This window comes from Felis catus, chromosome B3, assembly GCF_018350175.1.
Source record: "Felis catus isolate Fca126 chromosome B3, F.catus_Fca126_mat1.0, whole genome shotgun sequence".
Classification (NCBI taxonomy): domain Eukaryota; kingdom Metazoa; phylum Chordata; class Mammalia; order Carnivora; family Felidae; genus Felis; species Felis catus.
This window is the reverse complement of record NC_058373.1, coordinates 105132377-105155046: the sequence shown is the minus strand read 5'-3', so window position 1 is coordinate 105155046 and position 22670 is coordinate 105132377. Positions and strand designations below refer to the sequence as shown.

Genomic DNA, 22670 nt, shown 5'->3' with positions numbered 1-22670 from the left:
ACCCTTCTCTCTGTTCTCTCTTTCTTGAACAATTATACTACAGGTACCAGAGGCAACACCGGCTTCAAACCCATTTGCAGATTCCCTCTCACAGAGACCTTCTTGAGATTCTTCAGCAATGCTATCAACTTCAATGGTTATGTCACTCTCACTTTTTATACTTCGAGACTCATCTTGACTGAGAGTAAGTGGTGAAGCTACTGAAAAGTGATGCTGTACAACAGGAGGTAGGGCAGGTGGAATAGAAACAAGAGAGTTAGACTCAGAGTTTTCAACTACTACATCTTCAATACTGGTCTTATCCTTCTCATCCAAGTCATCCAAGTCTACTTCATGGCAGACCAAGGTCTCAGGCCCAATCAGAGGCATTGCATCCTCTTCTTCTTTTAGTGGAGTATTTACAGTTTCTTCAGCTGGACTGTCAAATTTTTCACTAGTCAATTCTTGACTGCGTTGGTTGGACTCTGCGATTAATGATGGCATTTCTTCATTTTCTACTTCAAAATGTTGTTCAAAATTTAAGTTTTTCATTCCCTCAGATGCAATACAGTCACTGGTCTTTTCTTGAGATACGCTGTTTGTCATTTCCATTCCATTCTCGATTCTTGTTTTTTTCTCTGGTGATGACTGTCCCAGTAATTTCCGTTTCAACTTTTTTTCTTTTGCACACTGGTCAATTTCATCTTCAGCAGTAGAGGAAAAATTTTTACTGTCTAGTGAAGAAAATTCTAGACTCTGAGCTTCTATATGAGATTCACTTCCTGCTTCATCCTGGCTAAATGATGAAATCTTTATAATTTCTAAAGAAAGATCTTTTGTCTTGCTTCGTCTTCCCTTTCCTTTAGGAGATTTTTCAGCCTCTTTCTTAACTTCTTCTCCTTGTTCCACTTTATTTCCAAAAATCTGTACTATTTGTTCATTCTCTCCAACTTCTAACTTCAGTGTTTCTAAAGGCTGCATTTGTGTCCTTTCATTTTCTTTTAATATATGTGCAGCAATCTTTGGATTTTCTTCATCTAGTTTATCGTCATTCAAGTGTTCATTTTTTTCTAGTTCTTTAATATCAGGAGAAAGTTCTTCATTCATCAAATTCTTTTCTAAAAGGTCTTCTGTTTCACTATCAGATGAGCAAGAGTCTGCAAGAGGAAATATTACTGTATTACAAAAGTTTCTGTCTTAATTACCAATGTAATTTTAGAATAAAAATTCTACCACTCTAAATCATACACCACTGAATACTTCCCTGTAGAAATTCCTGATAAATCATACATTTGGGCCAAAAAATGGGAGGGGGTGGTAAGTTGCAAAATTAACTCCATGTAAAAACACATTACACTGAAAATATTACTATCTCAAGTCTATAAAAGAGCTAGTTTGGGCTATGAAAAAAATCTCAGAAATTGGGCTATGAAAAATCCTCAGAAAAAGCAAAGGACTAGTACTGAGATAGTAAGTTAATACATTAAGTGGTTTGATCTGAGGTCTAATAGATATTGATTAATAAATGTAATGGGCATTCTGTGTCTCTAGAAAGGAATATGACATTCTATTTTTAAAAATTCTGAAAAGAAGAGATGCACAAAATGAGCAGTTTGAATTTCCAAAGGTTTAAATATTCTTTTGATTTAAGGACATAAAAGTATAGGCAAGCTACCTTTTTGCAAAAGAACTCATTCTCTTTAAGTTAGAGAATTTTTTAAAATAATAAAGTAGGGCTGTGAGAATGTACAGGAACTGTAAAATATAAAAATTCTGCCCACATGGTACTCCTATTGTAAAGAAGTCCAAAAAGGCAAACTCAAATAGACAAGCTTCATTTGGTGGACATCTTGCATTTGTGTGTTATGATAAGCTTCCAGTAGATGGCAGTGATGAGGAGGGAGCAAGCCCTTTTCTAATTTACACACAAACACCACATGGACGAAAGGAAGTCCTAGTTCAGAATAGCTTTTTTCTTGAAGGGAGGAAAAAGTTTTGATGAGACAAGGATTTAACATTTTAAATTTCATGGAAAAACATACAAAGGTAGAAAGGTGAGAAAAAAGTTAAAAGCAAAATAAAGTATGTTCACCTATACTCATCACAAAACATGCCTATACCACGTTAGTTTGTGCGCTTTGAACACCTTGGTGTCAGCTTTGTTGAAATATCCTGCGTGAACAGCACTGAATTGTAGGAGACACTAGTGCATGCTCTGAAGGACAGTGCAGCACACAGTAGGATGCATGACTTGTCAACCCATCTTCTTTCAAAATAGAATACTCCTACAATACTGACGACAAAAGTATTCCAATTAAAGTAAGACATCACTCAGTCGTAAGTAAACATGAGAGACTAAAATATTTATCTCAGGGGCGCCTGGGTGGCTCAGTCGGTTAAGCGTCGACTTCGGCTCAGGTCATGATCTCACGGTCCGAGGGTTCGAGCCCCGCGTCAGGCTCTGTGCTGACAGCTCAGAGCCTGGAGCCTGTTTCAGATTCTGTGTCTCCCTCTCTCTCTGTCCCTCCCCCGTTCATGCTCTGTCTCTCTCTGTCTCAAAAATAAATAAACGTTAAAAAAAAATTTTTTTAATAAAATATTTATGTCAAATCAAGTTTTGTAGTTTAAATTATATGAGATTAAAAACTTAGATGACTTTCTATGAATCTCTCACACAAGTAAAGTTTTATTGTATTATTGATTTTTTAAAAAATCAACGATCCTCAAAATTAGCACCTTCCATTCCATTTGACAGAGGTGAGCTGTCTGGCATACTGCTGCGAGCACTTCTGGTACCTGATTTTCCTTCACTGTTTGGAGTCTTAGACAAACCATATGGCATGTTTGATGAAAGGGTAGATTTTAAAGGAGGTCGTCCTCGTTTTGACTTCTGCCTCTCCTCATCCCTCTTTTCATCCTTTTCACTGTCTTCTTTATTCTGGGTAACAGCAACAAAACGTATGAGAAGGGCCGATGCCTTAGAAAAAAATGAACATTCTACCGACATTCTACTTCTCCAAGGAAAACCATAACTCAAAAAAGGTTATATATTTTATATGTCAACTCTTAGTTTGTGCTTATAGAAAAACCAAAAACAAGTGGTTTTCTAACATAGTTAAAACTATATGAATAAGATAGTCTATGGTTTGTAACACCGCAGTCCCACGGTGAAGGCCAGAGTCCATGCATTAGAGAACTGAACAACTACTCAGCACCCCTCCTTGTTCATTACTATTCCCTGAGGACAAGAAAGAGACCTGCCATCAAACAGACAAAACCTTAGGTGAATTTCTACAGCACAGGCTGAAAATTGAGGGTAGAGATGTTGAGTACAACTAGCCAGCAGGTATGTGTTTTAGCTTTATCTAGTACTAGCTTTCAAGACAGTTGTCTGCAAAAAAAAAATCCTAAAATCTGACAACCCTGAGTCTGCATCCCACAAGAGTGGTGAGTTCCATCCTCTCTTGATGAGGAATCTGTCCTCTTTTTTGTCACCATCAATCCTGTTTTACCCTTTTACTATAGAGCCCCTATAGACATTTGAGTTTGAAGCCTGTCTCCTAGGGAGTCCATGGTTTTTATCCTTCCTTAAACAATATGGTAATGTGTTTACATTTTTTACTTTTTAGCTTCTGGGTTACCAGAGAGAAAATCACAATTACCTTAAAGAAATCAAGACGATTATTACAATGAGAAAACAAGATTTATAAAACACAGTATAATATAAATAATACCTATACTTATCATAAAGGATATGACTCTATATACATACTTTTGCTTTTTTCTTCTGTTTTTTCTTTGGTCCACCTTTGTCCAAAGGCCAGATTATCCTGTCAGCCTTCACCCATTCATCATACCTTAAAACAGAGAAAAAAATAAAACTTCACAGTAATACCTTATTTGAAATGTATGCACCAAATGAAACAGCAGTGAGGAAACTAAAGAGTTCAGTTCTACTGTTGGCAGAAACATGAAGAGCACAGGGGCTGGTGTATTGGTAACAAGTACCAGCCTGTACGAGGTGCGTTGTAAACCTGCCACCACCAGGACAAGCAAGAAAATTTCTTAGGGTAAATGAGCAAGAAAAACCTATGCAGATTCAAGACTGTTTAAACGGCTTTTATTTTCTGTACTGAGCTTTTGTTTCCCACAGATCTGAGCTTAACAGAATAAGTTGATGTTACACTGGCATTCATTCTATTGACCAAATAATGAATGCAGAGATAAGTGAGGTGAATTCACATTTGTAACATGATCAGTTCCAGGTTTATTTATGAAGTCCTTTTCAGCTCTCTTTTCCTCCCAGAACTCTATAGCTGCTAGTATTTTTTTTTTCTTTTGATGTTTCTTTTTGAGAGAGGGAGAGACAGAGTGTGAACAGGGGAGGGGCAGAGAGAGAGGGACACACAGAATCTGAAGCAGGCTCCAGGCTCTGAGCTGTCAGCACAGAGCCCAATGTGGGGCTCGAACTCATGAACCGTGAGATCATGACCTGAGCCAAAGTTGGATGCTTAACCGACTGAGCCACCCAGGCGTCCTACATAGCTGCTAATATTTCTTTTTTTTTTTTTTTTTTAACGTTTATTCATTTCTCAGAGACAGAGACAGAGCATGAGCGGGGAAGGGACAGAGAGAGAGGGAGACACAGAATCTGAAGCAGGCTCCAGGCTCTGAGCTGTCAGCACAGAGCCCGATGCGGGGCTTGAGCTCACGAACTGCGAGATCATGACCTGAGCCGAAGTCGGATGCTCAACCAACTGAGCCACCCAGGCGCCCCTATAGTTGCTAATATTTCTAATAAAATTTTATTCTGAACTGTTACCTCTAAGACTCTGAAAAATTTTAGAGATCTTTCATTTTTTTATTAAAAATTTTTCTAAAATGTTTGTTTTTGAGAGAGACAGAGCACAAGCAGGGGAGGGGCAGAAAGAGAGGGAGATATAGAATCCAAAGCAGGCTCCAGGCTCTGAGCTGTCAGCACAGAGCCCAATGCAGGGCTCAAACTCACGAGCTGTGAGATCACGACCTGAGCCAGTCAGACACTTAACCCACTGAGCCACCCAGATGCCCCAAGATCTTTCATTTCCTTTAAGTTTTTATTCTGCTTAGCTCAAATTGAAAACTCATTTCCCTTATACCTTCTTCCAAAATATTGACATCACTTTTAAATTTCAACACAGTCCACATTACTAATCAGGGCAAATAAGAAACTAAACTTTCTACAACTAAATGCCAGTTCTTACCCTATGTAAATATATAGGTATTTATAGAGCTTAATCAAAATCTAAAATGTGAACACTCAGGCAAAAAACACTATAGGCAGTCCTTACTTTGAACTGCACCATGTTAATGGAAACCATACCCTCACTTTGTAACTGAGTTACCACGGAGCCGTGCAAAGGAAGGACACAGTTCCAATATCCACATATCGGTTGACATAAGACCGTGACTTACCTACACTATGGTTTGGAAAAACGATTTCCTCCTGGACTAACCCAATATATTCATTTTACCCGGCCTTATTCTTACTGTATTTCATAATAATCACTCACTTGGACATTTACTGAGGGCCTACTAGCATGCCGGGCACTGTCTGAGAATACAGTGTACACTGTAGAGAGTAGTAAGACGACGACCCTGGCTGTCATGCAGCTTGCAGTCTGGTGTAAAAGGCAGACATACAGTAAAATCGAGGACAGTCTACTAAATGCAATAAGAGGGTTATTTATGTATCTGATCCAAGGCACAAAGGAGTAACTGCCCAGTTTCAAACTTTTACGGGACCTATCACACAACTAAGAAGCACAGGTCTGATTTAGAGTACACCTCTGATTTAGAGGCCACATGGCCTGGTCACCACAGTATGTCATGCGGGTACTCCAGTATTAATACTGCCAACCAAGGGTGGTCCCAGAATCTCTCAACTACAGACCAGCACTCCCCTCACAATTGCACATGCTACCCTGTTTTAGAAACCCAACTGGATTCTCTAGGAGCTACAGTGGCTCTGTTTCCATCAGCAGACCGCAATTATACTAGCTTTTAGGAGTACAGAAGGACAATGAAAAACCACGAACTGTATCAGTAACCAGTTAGGTAACTAGTTGGGAAGATAACCAGTGAGGAAGAACGTGAGCATATAATAAAATGACTATTGGGGCGCCGGGGTGGCTCAGTTGGTTAAGCATCTGACTTTGGCTTAGGTCACGATCTTGCGGTTTGTGAGTTCGAGCCCCGCGTCAGGCTCTGTGTTGACAGCTCAGAGCCTGGAGCCTGCTTCGGATTCTGTGTCTCCCTCTCTCTCTGGCCCTCCCCTGCTCAGTCTCACTCTGTTTCTCAAAAATGAATAAATTTTTAAAAATAAGTAAAATGACTTGAGAAAAGTCATATAGTAAAATATTAAAAAGATGAGAGTGAAGGATAGGAAGGGGACTTTCTAGAAAGATGAGCAGACCCACACAGAGTAAGAGTGGATGGCTGGAACTGAATGGAAGCAGAGAAAAATCAAAGGCTATAATGTGCTACAACTGCAAAGACAGTGACTCAGAGCTGACAAGATAGTACCCCTCTCCCCGAATTCAATATGTGCATACAAAACAACAGATCTCTAAGATCACTAAAGAGTTTGCACAGAACTGGTGAATCATGTTGTATAACTGAAACTAATAGGACAATGTATGTCAACTATAAATATTGAATAATAAGCATGTTTTAAAAATTAAAGTTTGTGGGGCACCTGGGTGGCTCAGTAAAGCATCCAACTCTTGGTTTTGGAGCAGGTCATGATCTCTCAGTTCATTATTTCAAGCCTCGCATCGGGCTCCAGGCTACCAGTGCAGAGCCTGCTTGGGATTCTGTCTCTAATCTCCCTTTCCCTCTGCCTCCCCCTGCTCGTGCTCATATGCTCTCTCACTCTTTCTCTTCTCAAAATATATAAACAAACCAGTTTCTTTCTAGTGTTGGCACAAGTGTGAAGAACATAGGGACCAGTCTGAGAAATTTTAAAGTTTTATATGCTATTCATTAAACCCATACTTTCTTTTTTCTTAAAGTTATTTGAGAGAGAGAGAGAGAGAGAGAGAGAGAGAGAGAGAGAATGCATGTTGGAAACAGACAAAGAGGGGGAGAGAGAATCCCAAGCAGGCTCCATGCCCAGTGCAGAGCCTGATGTGGGGCTTGATCCCATGATCATGAGATCATGACCTGAGCCTAAATCAAGATTCGGACGCTTAACTGACTGAGCCACCCAGGCACACCTAAACCCATATTCTTGAAATGATGCAAAATGAAAGAAACCTAACTCTCCCTCACTAAAGAAAACAGTCAACATTTATTGAGTACTTACTGTATGCCAGGCACTGTTCTAAGCACTTTGTATGTTAATACAGGTGTTAAGCACTATTTCTCACAACATTTTATAAAGCAGGTTGCTTTATCTTACCCGATTTAGAGGTGAAGGAATTGACACATAACAGCACATTTCTAGTATGTAAGGAAACCTTGAAGCACTCTGGCTCCAAGCAAATACAGGGCAAGCAGAGATATTAAATGCATAAGGCTTTCCAAAGGGGAAAGAGAAGAGTAGAGGAACTGGCCTGGTACTATCAGCTACAGAGCTGATCTGGACTTAAAGCTACATGCAGTTGTTCTCCTGTTGAACATCAACAGTTTCACAGAACATCAACATCAGATAAGTCTATCCCATGACCATGACAGATCAAGACAAAAACAAGACCACTTCATAATAGTATCTAAACACAGGATAAAAAGGAGTATTATCCAACCCACAAAAATGACCAACATCCTTTTATCTTGAGCGACTAACTGCTGCTTCTTTATCAATTACAATACTAACCTTGGTCTAGTCTTCTCTTCTTCTAGATAAGATTTATTAAGAAAACCAATCACACAATTATCACCACTTCTTGACCACATCCAATCTACACCAAAACCCACTTCCTTAAACCCTCCCTAAAATCATCTAACAAGCTCAAATCTGAGTCCTAACATTTTTAAATTAATCAACTTAGAATTATAATACTTGATACAAGCTTGATTTATTTTTATTTTTAAATTTTATTTATTTATTTTAACATTTATTCATTTTTGAGAGAGAGAAAGAGACAGAGTCTGAGTGGAGGAGGGGCAGAGAGAGAGGGAGACACGGAATCCGAAGCAGGCTCCAGGCTCTGAGTTGTTAACACACAGCTCGACACAGAACTCCAACCCATGAACTGTGAGATCATGACCTAAGCCGAAGTCAAGACACTTAACTGACTGAGCCACCCCGGTGCCCCGATATGAGCATGATTTTGAATAAATGTAATAGACAAACCACCTGCACCATTGGGAGCTGCAGGCCTGCCTCCCTGCCCATGGTCTGCAGGATGTTTCCATAAAATCCTGGGCTACTGCCGTTTCCAGAGGCAGTGCCTTAGACTTTCATGAATTCATCTAACACTCTCTTGATGAATGCCCCATGGTATCCCTTACTGTGTTCTCCCTCACTGCAAATGAGCAATAAATCCAACCTGTTCAACTACACATAGGATCTTGGTGACCCTTGCCTGAAGTACTGACACAGCTAGTAAAGCACTGGAGATGTTAAAAGTCTTGGAAAATTCAGATAAAAGGTATGCTTTGTAACCATTTGCTTTATATATACCATTTTCTTTGGTTCTTCACAAATCTTTTTGAACCATGGAAATAAATTTCAATAGTAAGAAAATACGTTTTCTGCTTACCTGACATTCCATCCATAGTAATGTACCAAGTATAAAACTTCTCCATCATCAATTTCAGTGCTTTTAATACTAGCTTCATAGATTTTCTGCGTTTTTCCTCGACCATATTTTACTTTCACTTTGGTTCCTGTTAGGCAGGGTTCCATGTCTTCCTCATCTTCCTCCCCATCAGAGTCACATTTGCTTTCAGTTTCTTCCCTGCAGCAAGTTATAACATTGATAATGCTACTAATAATTTAATGGAGAACTAATATATGCTAAAAGAATTCAACATGTAGAATAGTTAAAACCTAAGTATTACCTTAATAGCATGTCAGTGGAGGAGGAGAAGAAGGAGGAGAAGGAGAAGATTTTTATGGACTACCTACTAAGGAATTTATTTATTACGTAACGGTGCACTGTACCACAAGTAAATCCATATTTCTTAAAGGCCAATCAATAATCACAGTTGATGATGTAGTCAAATTAATCAGTTTTGATAAAGTAAGAGCCATGTGCTTTGAAAAACTCTTTAGGATTCATATTCAAGTGCCACCTTATTATGTGAAAATTACCTAAAGATAGTTTCTAACTTCCTGCAACTAAATTGTCTTGAATCTACTTTACTACCACTCTGCTCAATTTAGAATGGTCTTTAGCATAACTGTTTTATTTTAGTGGGCAGAATAATGAACAAGGGCTATCTACCTCAGTAACCATATCTTTTAAACTAGTTTATATTTTAAAGGTTTTCCTACCGTAACAAAGAAACAACAGATATTTGAATATTAGGTCACTTGTTGAAACTGTGGGATAGCACCAGGAGAACAAAGCTTTGTGTATCTCATACTGATTTCTGTTGTGTTTTTACTCCTCTCCCAGCAGCTTTTGTTTAAAATAATCAGGTATAAAAGAGATTGACATAGGGAGGTCTGACAATATTTCGGTATTTTTTATAAATAAAACATTTTGTATTAACCCTCCAAGGATTTAGAAGAGATCTACACCAAAGATCATCCTAATGTCATGAGTGGTAAATGTTTCTTTCAGAGGAGGCATTATGCTCTAATAAACGTGGGGCTTTTATCTGGGGAGCACTAGGGGAACCGACATGAAGAAGCTTTGACAACCTCATTTGCCCTGGGAAATGTTTTATCTCGAAGGACACATTCAATACTATAGTCTGATAAGGTAATTTCAAAATATTAAGAAACTACTTAAAACAGAAATGTCTGCAGATAAAAAAATCTCCCGTTTCCATGATTCCTGTTATAGAATGAGAATACGAACTATGTTTGTCTATATATTCAATCTTTATTTAATAGAAGGGCATATTTTTTTTCATATTCAAGTCTGAAATTTTCTCTGAAACAATTACTTATTCTATTTACATAGCAACTATAAAGGCTTTTAAAACCACATATTACATATATATATATAGATACACACATCTATATATATACATATATACACATATATACATATATATACATGTATTACATGTTTTATGTATTAAATACATATTACACATATTTTGATGCTTATTTTTAATAAAACTTCAAACTATAATTAGCCCTGATTTAAGTGGTTCACTTTTGCTTAAATTTATTGTCCAAATATTTGAAATTCTGCACTCACATCATTATATTCAACTCCAATTTTCTCCTCCCAGTTTTCCTAATCCTATTTCGATACAGAACCTTCTTTATTCACTCATCTAATTCACATGTAATTGTGATAGCTCTTGTACCTATTTGGACTGAATCATAAAATCACCTCTCCCACTCACCAATCATTCCTATTTTTACAAGTATTTTCTCAATGGTTAATTTTTAGATGGGTGTCAGCCACTAGTTGGATGCAGCAGGCTACTTTTTCCCAATTTTACTTAAACTTCTAGAAAATTTGTCATCATATAATGTAGTAATCAAAAAGTAACTATGGAGAAGAGCTCATGTTACAAGAACGTGTGTTATGCTGTTGTTGCTGAATTAAGATTCATTTTTTAGTAGCATATAAAAATTAGTAAATCCATTTGACAACACAGAAATGGCCAACTAAACACAGTCGGACATTAATTTGCTCTAGCTGGACTGCCTAATCTTTGGTAATGTTTAAGTCAGTTCAGTCCATACATGTATAATACATGGAAAAAAAATACCAACACTCAACAGCAAACAGAATGGACATTAAAAACTGAAATTTATTGGTGTGATGTGGGGCAAGAATGTATTTTCCAAACTAGCATCAGGGGTGCATGCCACTTATTCTAATACAATAACTTGAAAAGAAAAATGTCTTAGATAAAGCTAACACACAGAAACATCTGCTAGTACTGTGCACCCATGTGTTTGTTAGCTTTCCCACATTGTACCTTTTTTAAAATGGAATTTTTGCTGTCGCTGTTTCCTCTTGTCCACTTCCTCCATTTTTCTCCAGCTCCCTTCCCTGCTGTCAACTGCAGGACCTTTCTTTTGACTGGGTGGCGCAGCCTTCTGTGAGGCCACTGTTTAGGGCACAAGTGCTATTAAAATGGTGCGACCAGTATATTCTCCAATTCCGAAAGGCGATACACATCATCTTCACAATGTGTCTCACCTTCACTAGACAAGAGGAACGGAAGTCCCAATAAGAAAACATTCCCTCAAACCTGAATCTCTAAGCAGGATCAGAGCGCTGCTGTACCCCAGACAGGTGCTTCTGGAGAACAAATATAAGATAATGTACCTCTCTTGGCTTTTTTCTTCCTCTTCATCTGAGTCTTTATCAGAATCCTCCTGCTTTTTAATTTTCTTCTCCTTTTGCTTTGGTGTATTTTTTCTCCCCAGCAGTAACTCGTTTTCTTTTCTCTCCATGGTTTCATAGTCTTCAACTACATCTTTATTCTCTGTATCATTGTCTTTCAATTTGTCTTCTGTCTTGTCTTCTTCAATTTCCTTTTTAATAGAATTTGCATCTCGAGCTATTCTCCTTCGTCCCTAGAAGGGGTAAAAGCTTTAAAATAGCTATCACTACAAATGGGGAAAAAGGCAGAAAATGTTTCTTTTTCGTAAAGTTTCACAGCAATGACTAGTCTTCTCTCAGGCTTGAGACATAACAATGACAGCCCATCAATTCCTGGGCACTTTTCCTTTCAACCCATATAAATTACTTAATTATGTCCATGTCTACTGTGATCCTTGGCTACATACTACATTAGAAGTAAAAATCTCTTCCTTTGTTCACATTATTTTATCTCACTTTTGTATTTCTTGACTACAATAAAATTTTAATTGAATCAGAGTTGACATGTTAATTTCAGGTGTATAACACAGTCAATTGACAATTATATACATTATGCAGTGCTCACCATGGTTAAGTATAATCACCGTTGGTCACCAGACAGTTATCCCAATAGTATTGAATATATCCCTTATGCTGTACTTTTCATTCCTGTGACTTATAACTCCAAGTTTGCACCTCTGAATCCCCTATACTTACTTAGCCCATCCGCCCACTCCCTCCCTCTGGCAAACACTAGTTTATTCTCTGTATTCATCAGTCTGTTTCTCTTTTTTCGTTTATTCTTTTTTCTTTTTGAGATTCTACTTGTAAGTGAAATCATATGGGATTTGTCTTTGTCAGACTTATTTCACTTAGCATGTTTTATCTCACTTGCAATATTTCTTGGCTACAATGAATGTTCTAAAATAATTAACTAAACATCAATGATACAGGTTAATAATAGTACTTTTAAAAGATTAACCAGCAAAAAAAAAAAAAAATATATTATGGACTCTTAAAGCTCTGTGGTCTCTAATTCCACCATTTTTAAGATAAAATTTACATTATCACTCTATTTCTGTGTGACTACATTTTAAAAGGATTGAATTATATCAATGGCCAACAAGTGAGCGGATTTCTTTGAATGAGTATCTAGAGAGCTCACTAGGCCGGCAGGAACTTGTCTTCCCCCAGAAGCTTTCATCTAGCCTCTTGCATGCTCGACTGACCATGAAACTGGTGAGCCATTTTATTCTGTCCTAAGTTCTCCTTCAAGTCCACTTCTACACACTGGCAGAGTTCCCCTCTACTTGGAATAAAGTGAGGACAGAAAAGGGGCCAACAACTCAGCACTAGAAAACATTATAATTATATCTCAGTATAATACATTTTCCCTAGTTCCTAACTATGTGTTATTTCAACTTCAAAGTTAGAAAATAAGTTTATTTTTTTTTATCACAAAGAACTAAAGGGTAGGTTCCATGAAGACAAGGACTCTCTTATTCACTTCTATATCCTATGCACATAGCAGGTGTTCTTTATTTTTTTAAGTAAATTTTTATTTAGTTTCATCTTTTATTTTTATAAAGTTTAGCAGGGGAGGGGCAGCAAGAGAAGGCAGGCTGTGCACTGCCAGCACAGAGCCCAGCACGGGGTCGAACTCAGGAAATTGTGAGATTGTGACCTGAGCTGAAACCAAGAATCAAACGCCTAACCATCTGAGCCACCCAGGCGCCCCAGCATATGTTCTTTAAATACTTGTAGGTAAATGAATGAAAAGAACTGTTCTCTATCAAACTTCAGGCCTGTATACCTGTGTTTCAGAAGTCCCATTTTAATTTTTAATTTTGATTAACTTATTTAAATAGTTTTTAAATAATTTTTTTAAGTTTATTTATTTTGAGAGAGAGAACAGAAGCAGGGGAGGAGCAGAGACAGAGGGAGAGACAGAATCCCAAGAGGCTCAGGGCTGCCAGTGCAGAGCCTGACATGGGGCTTAAACTCACGAGTCATGAGATCATGACCTAAGCTGAAATCAAGAGTCAGATGCTTAAGTGACTGAGCCACCCAGATCCCCATTTATTTATTTTGAGAGAGAGAGAGAGCACACACGTGAGCAGGGGGAAGAGCAGAGAGAGAGAATCCCATGCAGGCTCTGTGCTGTCAACACAGAGCCCAATGAGAGGCTTGACCCCACCAGTCATGAGATCATGACCTGAGCCAAAATCAAGACTCAGACACTTAACCGATTGGGTCATCCAGGTGCCCCTATTTATTTATTTAAGTAATCTCTGCCCCCAGTGTGGGGCTTGAACACAGGACCCTGAGATCAAGAGTCACATGCTCTTCCCAGTGAGCCGGCCAGCTGCCCCAGAAATCCCATTTTTAGAAGTTTGCCGCCCATTCATTCAGACAAACGAGGAATTTTTATAAGCATATTTATTACAGCATTTTGTAATCATAAAAAATTGGACAAAATCTTAAGGAAGGTAAATTTATGGAATATCCATAATATGCAGTACTCTACAGGTATTTTACATAAGATGAGAAACATCTTTAACATCTTTTTATGTTAAGTTTTAAATAAAACTTAAAAAAAAAGATGAGGAACATCTTTATGTAATGACAAGAAAGTGTGTCCAAAATACATATAATGGGAGTTATTATTCAGTCTTAAAAAGGAAGGAAATTGTGACACATACACAGATTCAACCTGCAAGACATTATACTGAGTGAAATAAGCCAGGCACAAAAGGACAAATACCGTATGATTCCACTTATATGAAGTACCCAGAATAGTCAAATCAGAGACAGAAAGTAGAATGGCTGTTGCCACAAGCTGGGGGAGAGAGGAATGGAAAGTTACTGTTTAATGATGAGTTTCAGTTTTGCAAGATGAAAAAAGTATTGGAGATGGACGGTGGTGATGACTGCACGACATGTGAATGTAGTTAATGCCACTGAACCATACACTTAGAAGTGGCTAAGATGATAAATTATATGTGTACTTACCACAGTTTTTTACAATTAAAAAAATGAAAAAGAAATCAAACAAACCAATTTGAATGTTTCATGAAATTCACTAGAAGATTCCATTTACTGGATGATGGTCAGAATAGACAGTTGTTTATTTTTTTAACGTTCGTTTATTTTTGAGAAAGAGAAAGAAAGTGCGAGTAGGGAAGGGGCAGAGAGAGGGAGACAGAGGATCCAAAGCAGGCTCTTGGTGACAGCAGACCCCGACGCAAGGCTCGAACTCATGAACCATGAGATCATGACCTGAGCTTCGGACACTTAACCAAATGAGCCACCAGGCGCCCCAAAATGGACAGTTTTAAAAAATGGTTTCTGAGCAACTAAAAGAGGTAAGAGGTGATTTCATCTCCTCTTTCATTAAGTAGGATTTCACTGAAAAATAAGACATAATAGTAACTGAACTTCTTTGATAATGTGATAATTTTTTCTCCTAAAATTTAATAAATCCTATGTAGACATCATTTAGCAATGACCAAAATAATGGATGACAACTTCTGCAAAGGACTTAAATAATAATGGAGAAGAGCAGAGTTAGAAGATAAAAGCAGTGAGCACATGACTAGAAAATAAGATGAAGCATAATAAACTGCCACAAGAATTTTATGTGCAGTGTGCTGTGAGGTAACAGAGAATGAAAAGAACCCATCCAGTTGGAGGCACAGGAATTATAAGGAAGAGATTCATTCATTCAACAACTATTTAGTAAGTTCTTAATGTAGATGAAGTACTATTCTAGATGCCTGGGATCTGTCAATGAACAGAAAAAATACTAATCCCTGCCCTCATGGAGTGTGAATCCAGTGCAGAGTGGGGTAAAAGAAACAAATATAATAAAGAGAATATGAGTAAGTAAATTACAAGTAAAAGGAGCAACATTAGAGGGACTGCAAATGCCAAACAGACAAGGCAGATTACAATTTTAGATAAGGTGACCAGGATAGGCTTCAGTGAAGTGACTTTTTAAAAATTAAAAAAAAATTTTTTTTCTAGAAAGCGAGCGAGAAGGACAGAGGGAGAGAGAGAATCCCAAACGGACTCCATGCTCAGCGCAGAGCCCACTGTGGGACTCGATCCCACAACCCTGGGATCAAAACCCTGGCCAAAATCAAGAGTCAGACACTCAACCAACTGAGCCACTCAGCCACCCTGAGCGAGGTGACTTTTTAGCTAGACTTAAGGGAGGTGAATATTTGAGACTGACCCCAGATGAGAATGACTTAAACAGACATAAATAGAAAACAACAGGAGAAATGGTTTTTCAGGAAGAGTAACAGGCATATTTAGAAAAAAACAGGCAGGGGCGCCTGGGTGGCCTCAGTCAGTTAGGCATCTGACTTTGGCTCAGGTCATGATCTCACGTTCCGTGAGTTCAAGCCCCGAGTCGGGCTCTGTGCTGACAGCTGAGAGCCTGGAGCCTGCTTCAGATTCCATGTCTCCCTCTCTCTCTCTCTGCTCCTCCACTGCTCACACTCTCTGTCTCTCTCTCTCAAAATAAAGATTAAAAACAAAACAAAACAATTTTTTTTAAGGAAAAAAACAGCCAGGCTAGTCTGCCTAAAGCACAACTCAATACTAGAAAACAAACTAGGTTCACTGAAGTATTTCTGTGTATATCTTAAAATGTCCATAATGAAAAATTTTAAGTAATGTTTAAAATAAACCAGATAAAACTAATTATTAACTACTTACCCTTGGAGATTTTAATTCTATTTCTTCTCTTTCACTTTCACTGTTTGAATCAATATTCTCCTCAGGTTCACTCTTCACTTCTACTAAAGGCATTTCTTGATCTACTTTTAGAGCCTCTTCCATTGATTCTTCTAACTCTTTTTTTTCCTCTTTTACTTTTGGTTCATGGTGGTGAACAGTTCTGAACTGAATATTTGCAGAACGGCAGTATTCCTCAAAACCATAGAGATACCTAAACAAACAATATTTCATTTTAGGAAATCTTAGTCTTTACATTAACTTGAATACTATATTATTAAACATTTTATTTTTAAAAAGTAAAACTTAAGACTTTTTTTTAAAGTACTTTTTTTATGGTACTGACTTCTTGGTTTTATACAGGATTATAAACAGGAATATTGATCATACAATTTCTTCCTAAAAAAATCTATGCTTGTGATAACTGAACATAGCTATCATAGTTTTGATATGAAAGTTGTTCACCACAGAAGATATAGCTCTAGAACACCTATCATCATTTCAGACTGTTAACACTACCTGCATCCCTAACTCTGAAAAGGAAATTTAGGACAACATGAAAAATGGAGTAAAGCAGACTTGGTGCAATGAAATAATGTTCAATCCCAATCATCTATTAACCTGAACTTTTTTATGCACTTTCTCTAACTTTAATGTTCTTTGATTGATGTGTTCTTGTTTAATTGTTAACAAATTAAATGGAAAATATTCCCTGTAATATGTATTCTTTGATGAATAAACTATACTACTTACTTTCTATAAGCAGTTTTTACATTGTAGGAAGCAGCTGAATTCAAAATAGGAATGCCAAGGTCCATATAAATTTGCTTCCATACAGCACCACTATCAATCTGGAAAATTAAGTTTTTATTTGTTAACATTTACAAAGGGAAATAATCTTTACACTAACATTCTATGTTCATTAAGAAAATGTGTTTATTACCTAAGTGCAGAACAGTACATTAGATGATTTAACTTTTTCATTACGTCCTTACTTACATTGTCACATCCACCTTGATGATAAACCAGTCTAAAGAGTTTGAAGAGATTGAGATCTTTATAGCCCAAAACAGGTGGTTTGTTGATTGGAGTACCTTTTTAATATCAGAAAGTAGAAATAAAATTTTTATTCAAATGGAATTGAATTCAAATACTGTTACAAAGCTATCAATACAAAGCTTGCCAATTTCTCATTTCCCAAGTTTTATTAATCAGAAGCATCTATTTAAAGAACCTTTAAATATGTAAGACAACATAAAATATTCTCTATATTCTTTATGAAGTATTGTGATGCTCTTTAGATTCACTGCTATGACTAATAAGATCACCTCTCTCACAACTAATATAATCACCTGTCAGTGGACTGGGTACAAGTAAAACCTACAACTACAAGGTACAGCTAACAATGATGTTGGCTCAAGAGGCCTCTGTAAGAATATACACAATTTTACAGGTGTAATTTAGAGCATGGATCCATTTTCCCTGCTTTAACACAAATATTAAAACTGCTGGCAGTAATCTGAAGGATGATTTCTGAAAGCCACAGAGTATCTAGGACAAATTTGTCTCAGGATTTTCTAGGACTAATATAATGTCAAAAATTAGAATTTATAAAGGCTGTATTTCTTTTAACTCTATTCAAAATCCTATTCTATTTACATAGGACTTGATCTCCTAATTTGTTTCTTTTTTTGAGATCAAGGATGAGGCTAGTTTATTACTGCAAACAGCATTAGTAATTAATGGATATGTAAATTAATATTATGACTGTTCACCTTCCATTAGTGAAATATTATTATAGTATTTTTTGGTTTTATAAGTCCCAAGTAGGCTAAATATAATTATATCCAAACTATTTTCCTATACATAGATAATGGTTGTTTTTATTTCAAATGCTTATTTTCAACTGTAACTGATTCTTAGGCTTTACTTGAAATCCAAATCCACGATTCTAACAAAAATAATGCATAAACCTAGAATGTAAAACTGTAAAAGAAATGACTAAAAGAAATGACTGCTTTTTTTTTTTTTTTAAAGGAGGCTCCACAGTAGGTGTTCAACACAAGGCTTGAACTCACGACCCTGAGAACAAGACCTGAGCTAAGATCAAGAGTCAGACACTTCACTGACTGAGCCACCCAGATGCCCCAGAAATTACTGCTTTTAAATAATGAGCATGAAATACCTCTGTCTTCCATAAACTTATAAAGCTGTTGGAGGAAGTTGTCCCTCTCTTCAGGATCAAGTTCTTCCTCAGGCTGTAAAGGTAAAATATATAAATATATAGAATAATGAATAGAGCAAGATATATCGTCTTCTTTTTTTGTTTGTTTTATGAACCCAGTGTAAGAGGAACTTTGACGGAGCTGGAAAATATGAATTTCCTCCAAACTTTACAATGCCAGATTTTAAGTCATATTTTCATAGAGCTGATCTCATACAACTGTCAAGATACACCATCTCTACCTTTTACCCATCTATCACTCCAACCCTACCCCTGAATATAAGGACTAAGATGAGCCATGAGGAAAGGTTAGGAATTGGTTAAGAGTGTTTTCACCTCATTTGTTTTGTTTTTTTTAAAAAAATCCACCAAAATACCATGTGGCCCACACAAATGTATTGACAGATGAGCACAATAATTGCAAACATATTTATTATTTTAAAATAACCTACATACAAACATTAAAATTTTGTTATTGTTGAATGACTATAAACCAGAGGTTGCAAAGTCACATGGCAAAGGTTTTTTGTTTGGATAGCACAACGGTTTAAAGAAATGCATATACAACTACATTTAAATGATTATTTTGTCCCGGGCCCCGCAATCCCTTCTTGTATCACGTAAGTCTGCATTTTCCATTTGCCCTCTTGCATGGCCTTTTAAATAAGACTTTGCAACCCTTGAAAATAAGAAAATGAAAATTACTTCTTAGGAAAGGAAACTAGATACATAACCACAAATTAGTTCCTGGGAATGGGAAAACAATGGAAATATTCATGTAAAAAAACCTACTTCTACAAATACCAATTTAAATTTTATTTTCTTACTAATTGTATAAACCTATACAATGCTGAACTTGGCTCTAGTCAAATAGATTTTGATAAAATATCCCCTTTCCTGATAGACTACTTCTAAATAATATGTGGGAAAATTCTGATTTAAAATTTAGAAATACTATGGAAAAACAAACAAAACACTAATATCTTTAGCCCAAATTAAATTATTATAATTTAATTTCAGAGTACTGTTTTTCTATGCTCCAAAAGAAAAATTTAGATTTTTGTCATTCAAAGCATATGTCTTTGCATATTCAAAGCAAAAGCAACTATCAGCCAATAAGTATTGAGCATTCACAGTCTACAGGTTCCTTAAAATGATGTATTAAGAATTTTAATCACTAATAATATAGCAGCCAGAATCAATACACATGTAGTTGATTAAAATATATAATTTTAAAAAACCATGAGGCAATCAAGGGGAAGAGAATAAAATCTTTTAGTACATTCATTCAGAATGAGCACGGGAGTACTTTCAGTTTGAACAAATATAAAGAAACGTTAAGTCAAAGTTGTAAGCCTCACCAACGAGCAACATATAGAATTAATCATTACAGAATTAATAGGGGTCATTACTAAATGTTCAGATCAAAAGATGGCAGTTTTTTCCCCATGTGAATTTTAAAAGTCTTGTTTTTGCAAGGTTATTAGAACAACTCCCAATGAGTTAACTCAAGAAAGAAAGTAATTCAGCAGCCCAAGAATCATTCCAGTATTATTTTTAAGGACTTTGGTATTGGGGAAAAAAGAAACACCTTATGCCAGACTGCCTCTATGCTTTGCCTGTCCTTCATAATTGCAATATTCTCTCCTCAAACCAACACCTCATTTCCAGTATTTATGATCTGGCAGAATTCAAATAAGACCATTGTATCCAGTATATGTAAAAAGTATTTTTTCAAAAGGCACTGATTTGAAATCAAAATTTCTTCCAAAAACAAGTAAACAAAATGAGCCCATCAACTGCAAATTAGGTATTAAGGTTGTAGTAAACATTTCATAAATTATTACTAAGAATATAGTTTTAAGTATATAGATAAAATTTGGTGTTTTAAATACATTTGACTTAAAAGTTAGCAAGGGTGCCTGGGTGGCTCAGTCAGCAAAGCCTCCGACTCTTGATTTTGGCTCAGGTCATGATCTCAAGGTTTTGTGAGGTTGAGCCCTGAATCACGGAGCCAGCTTGAGAGTCTGTCCCTTTTATCTGCCCCTCCTCCACTCATGCCAGTTCGGTCTCTCTCTCTCTCTCTCTCTCTCTCTCTCTCTCTCTCTCTCTCTCTCTCAACACCCCCAAAATAAATAAACATTAAAAAAAAAGTTAGTGCATGCCCAAGAGTGTATTAAGTACCGTGAGAAATTATGGCCATAAAATTCTAAGGTCAGGTGCAGTTATCAGATGTGAAAAGAAGACATAAATGAATAAAAAATTCTGCTTATAAATAAATACCTGCTTGAGAGGAAATTTACTTTCCACAAGAAAAGGGTAAAGTTATAAACACAGTTTTTAAATTTACCTGATGGTCTTTGCAAAAATTAAAATTGCTTCATCTCTCATAACAAGTAATTCTTCACAATCTTTTTTTCAAATAGCTGTGTTGTCGGTCACCTTGGACTATAAACTGCATATGCTAGAGAATGCCTCCAGCTAGAAGAATCTGCCTCTATGGCTTTTGTATGGGGTCTCATGGTATGCTCTCTCTGTTCAAGGTATTTTTTTTTTAATGCAAAGCTCTTTATTTTTATTTATTTTTTTTTTTATATTTACTTATTTAAGTAATCTTTGTGCCCAACGTGGGGTTTGAACTCGTGACCCTGAGATCAAGAGCTGCATGTTCTACTCACTGAGCCAGCCAGGTGCTCCTGGCACCTGGTATTTTCATACCTATAGCATCTCTCTCCTGGTCAATAACCAGAAGGTATTGCATTCTTCAAGGGTTTTAAAGTGGGAGGGAGAAGGTTGTAATAATGAGAGGGAAAGTCCACTAGACTGCTGATAAGCCTTCTTCCCTTCAGTCAAGCATGTGAAGGGGAATTATGCACCCAGTAAAATGTCAGAATGGAGAACAGGGTTAAGGATATAGAAGAGGCACGATATAAGATCATAATTTCAAGAAATTTACAACTTTAGTTAGCATCAGTATATACTACCTAGTGTTACAAAAGGTAGTTGTGCATCTACCTATATATACTAGTAAATTATGAATTTTCTGACTTTAGAAACTTTATCTTCACATTCAATTCAGACACTTACTGATGGCTAACATGCAGGAGTCTGGGAGGGATATACAAAAGATGCTGTGATTAAAATGAGAGGAGGTAGTACTTTCTACTCTGACCCTCTGAGTCTAACAGAGGGTACAGCAATGTAAAACAAGCCAATGTGATATAATGGTAAAAATACTGCAAAATACATAAAAGAATACAAGAAGGATAAGTGGTTGGTTCAGCTGGGGATGGTGTAATGGTGGTTCTATTAGGGAAAGCCTCAAAATGTGAACAGCAAATAGCATAAACAGCAAGCAGCATAAACATGAAGCTCGCAAAGACAGGCTATGATTAAGAAAGGACTTTTTAATGATATGCTGGAGAATTGGAACATGAACCTGAGAGAGGTGAAAAGGAATTATATCAGATTTGTGTTCCTGCCAAGGAGCGCCTGAGTGGCTCAACAGTGAAGCAGCCGACTCTTGATTTCTGCTTGGGTCTCAGTCTGGCAGTTCATGAGATCGAGCCCTGCACCAGCCTTCACAATGGGCATGGAAGTCTACTTGGGATTCTCTCTCTCTCTCTTTCAAATTAAATAAACAAACAATAACTTAAATTAAATTAAATCAAATCAAATCAAAATAAAATAAAAGTTCTCTGTCAAGAATGAGTTTGATGGATTGGAAGGGAAAGGGAAGCTCTTTGATGGTGGAAAGAAGACCCTCTACTCCAAAAGGAGAAAGAGAGAGATATAAAGGCTGAGACTCTTCTTAGTTGAAGGCTCAGTTATTCATGTTTGTAATCCTCCATGTCCCCCCCACGTTGTAAGTGCTAGATAAATTCTGAGGTTAGAGACATACCTATTTTACTCACAATCTTATCACCAGGGACTGGCATTTAGCCTAAGTACTCCGTTATTATGTGAATGAAAACAATGTCTCTGAAAATGAACTAGGGAGATTTTCTTCAATTATTTCACATTAGCTGAGTTTCAGAGCTAGCATTATTGATAATATAAATGCAACAGGAGTCAGATAAAATAAAAAATAACAGCCGCTGAGGATGTTAAGTCACAGGTCGCTGTGGCACAATCACTTATTAGCATTTACTTCATTCTGTCCCTATATACATTAATCAGAAAATGATTATTCATTCAGAAATGGCATGGATTCTAGTTAAAGATACACTTTCTTTTTA

General features: G+C 36.8%; 1 protein-coding gene across 3 annotated transcripts in view; it reads right to left on the bottom strand.

Annotated features, from left to right (window-relative positions):
• The window catches only part of ARID4A (AT-rich interaction domain 4A), a 64893-nt gene that overhangs the window by 11307 nt on the left and 30916 nt on the right, over positions 1-22670 (bottom strand). For 2 of the 3 annotated variants that reach the window (XM_023255724.2, XM_023255725.2), the window contains exons 12-20: positions 18394-18466; positions 17208-17302; positions 16962-17059; positions 16191-16422; positions 11430-11680; positions 8724-8921; positions 3752-3836; positions 2716-2917; positions 3-1136 (exon numbers count right to left, since the gene is read on the bottom strand). In XM_023255724.2, the coding sequence (XP_023111492.2) occupies positions 3-1136; positions 2716-2917; positions 3752-3836; positions 8724-8921; positions 11430-11680; positions 16191-16422; positions 16962-17059; positions 17208-17302; positions 18394-18466 (2368 nt within the window). The remainder of the gene's footprint in view (positions 1-2; positions 1137-2715; positions 2918-3751; positions 3837-8723; positions 8922-11429; positions 11681-16190; positions 16423-16961; positions 17060-17207; positions 17303-18393; positions 18467-22670) is intronic. The other variant, XM_019833062.3, reaches the window with a different exon arrangement.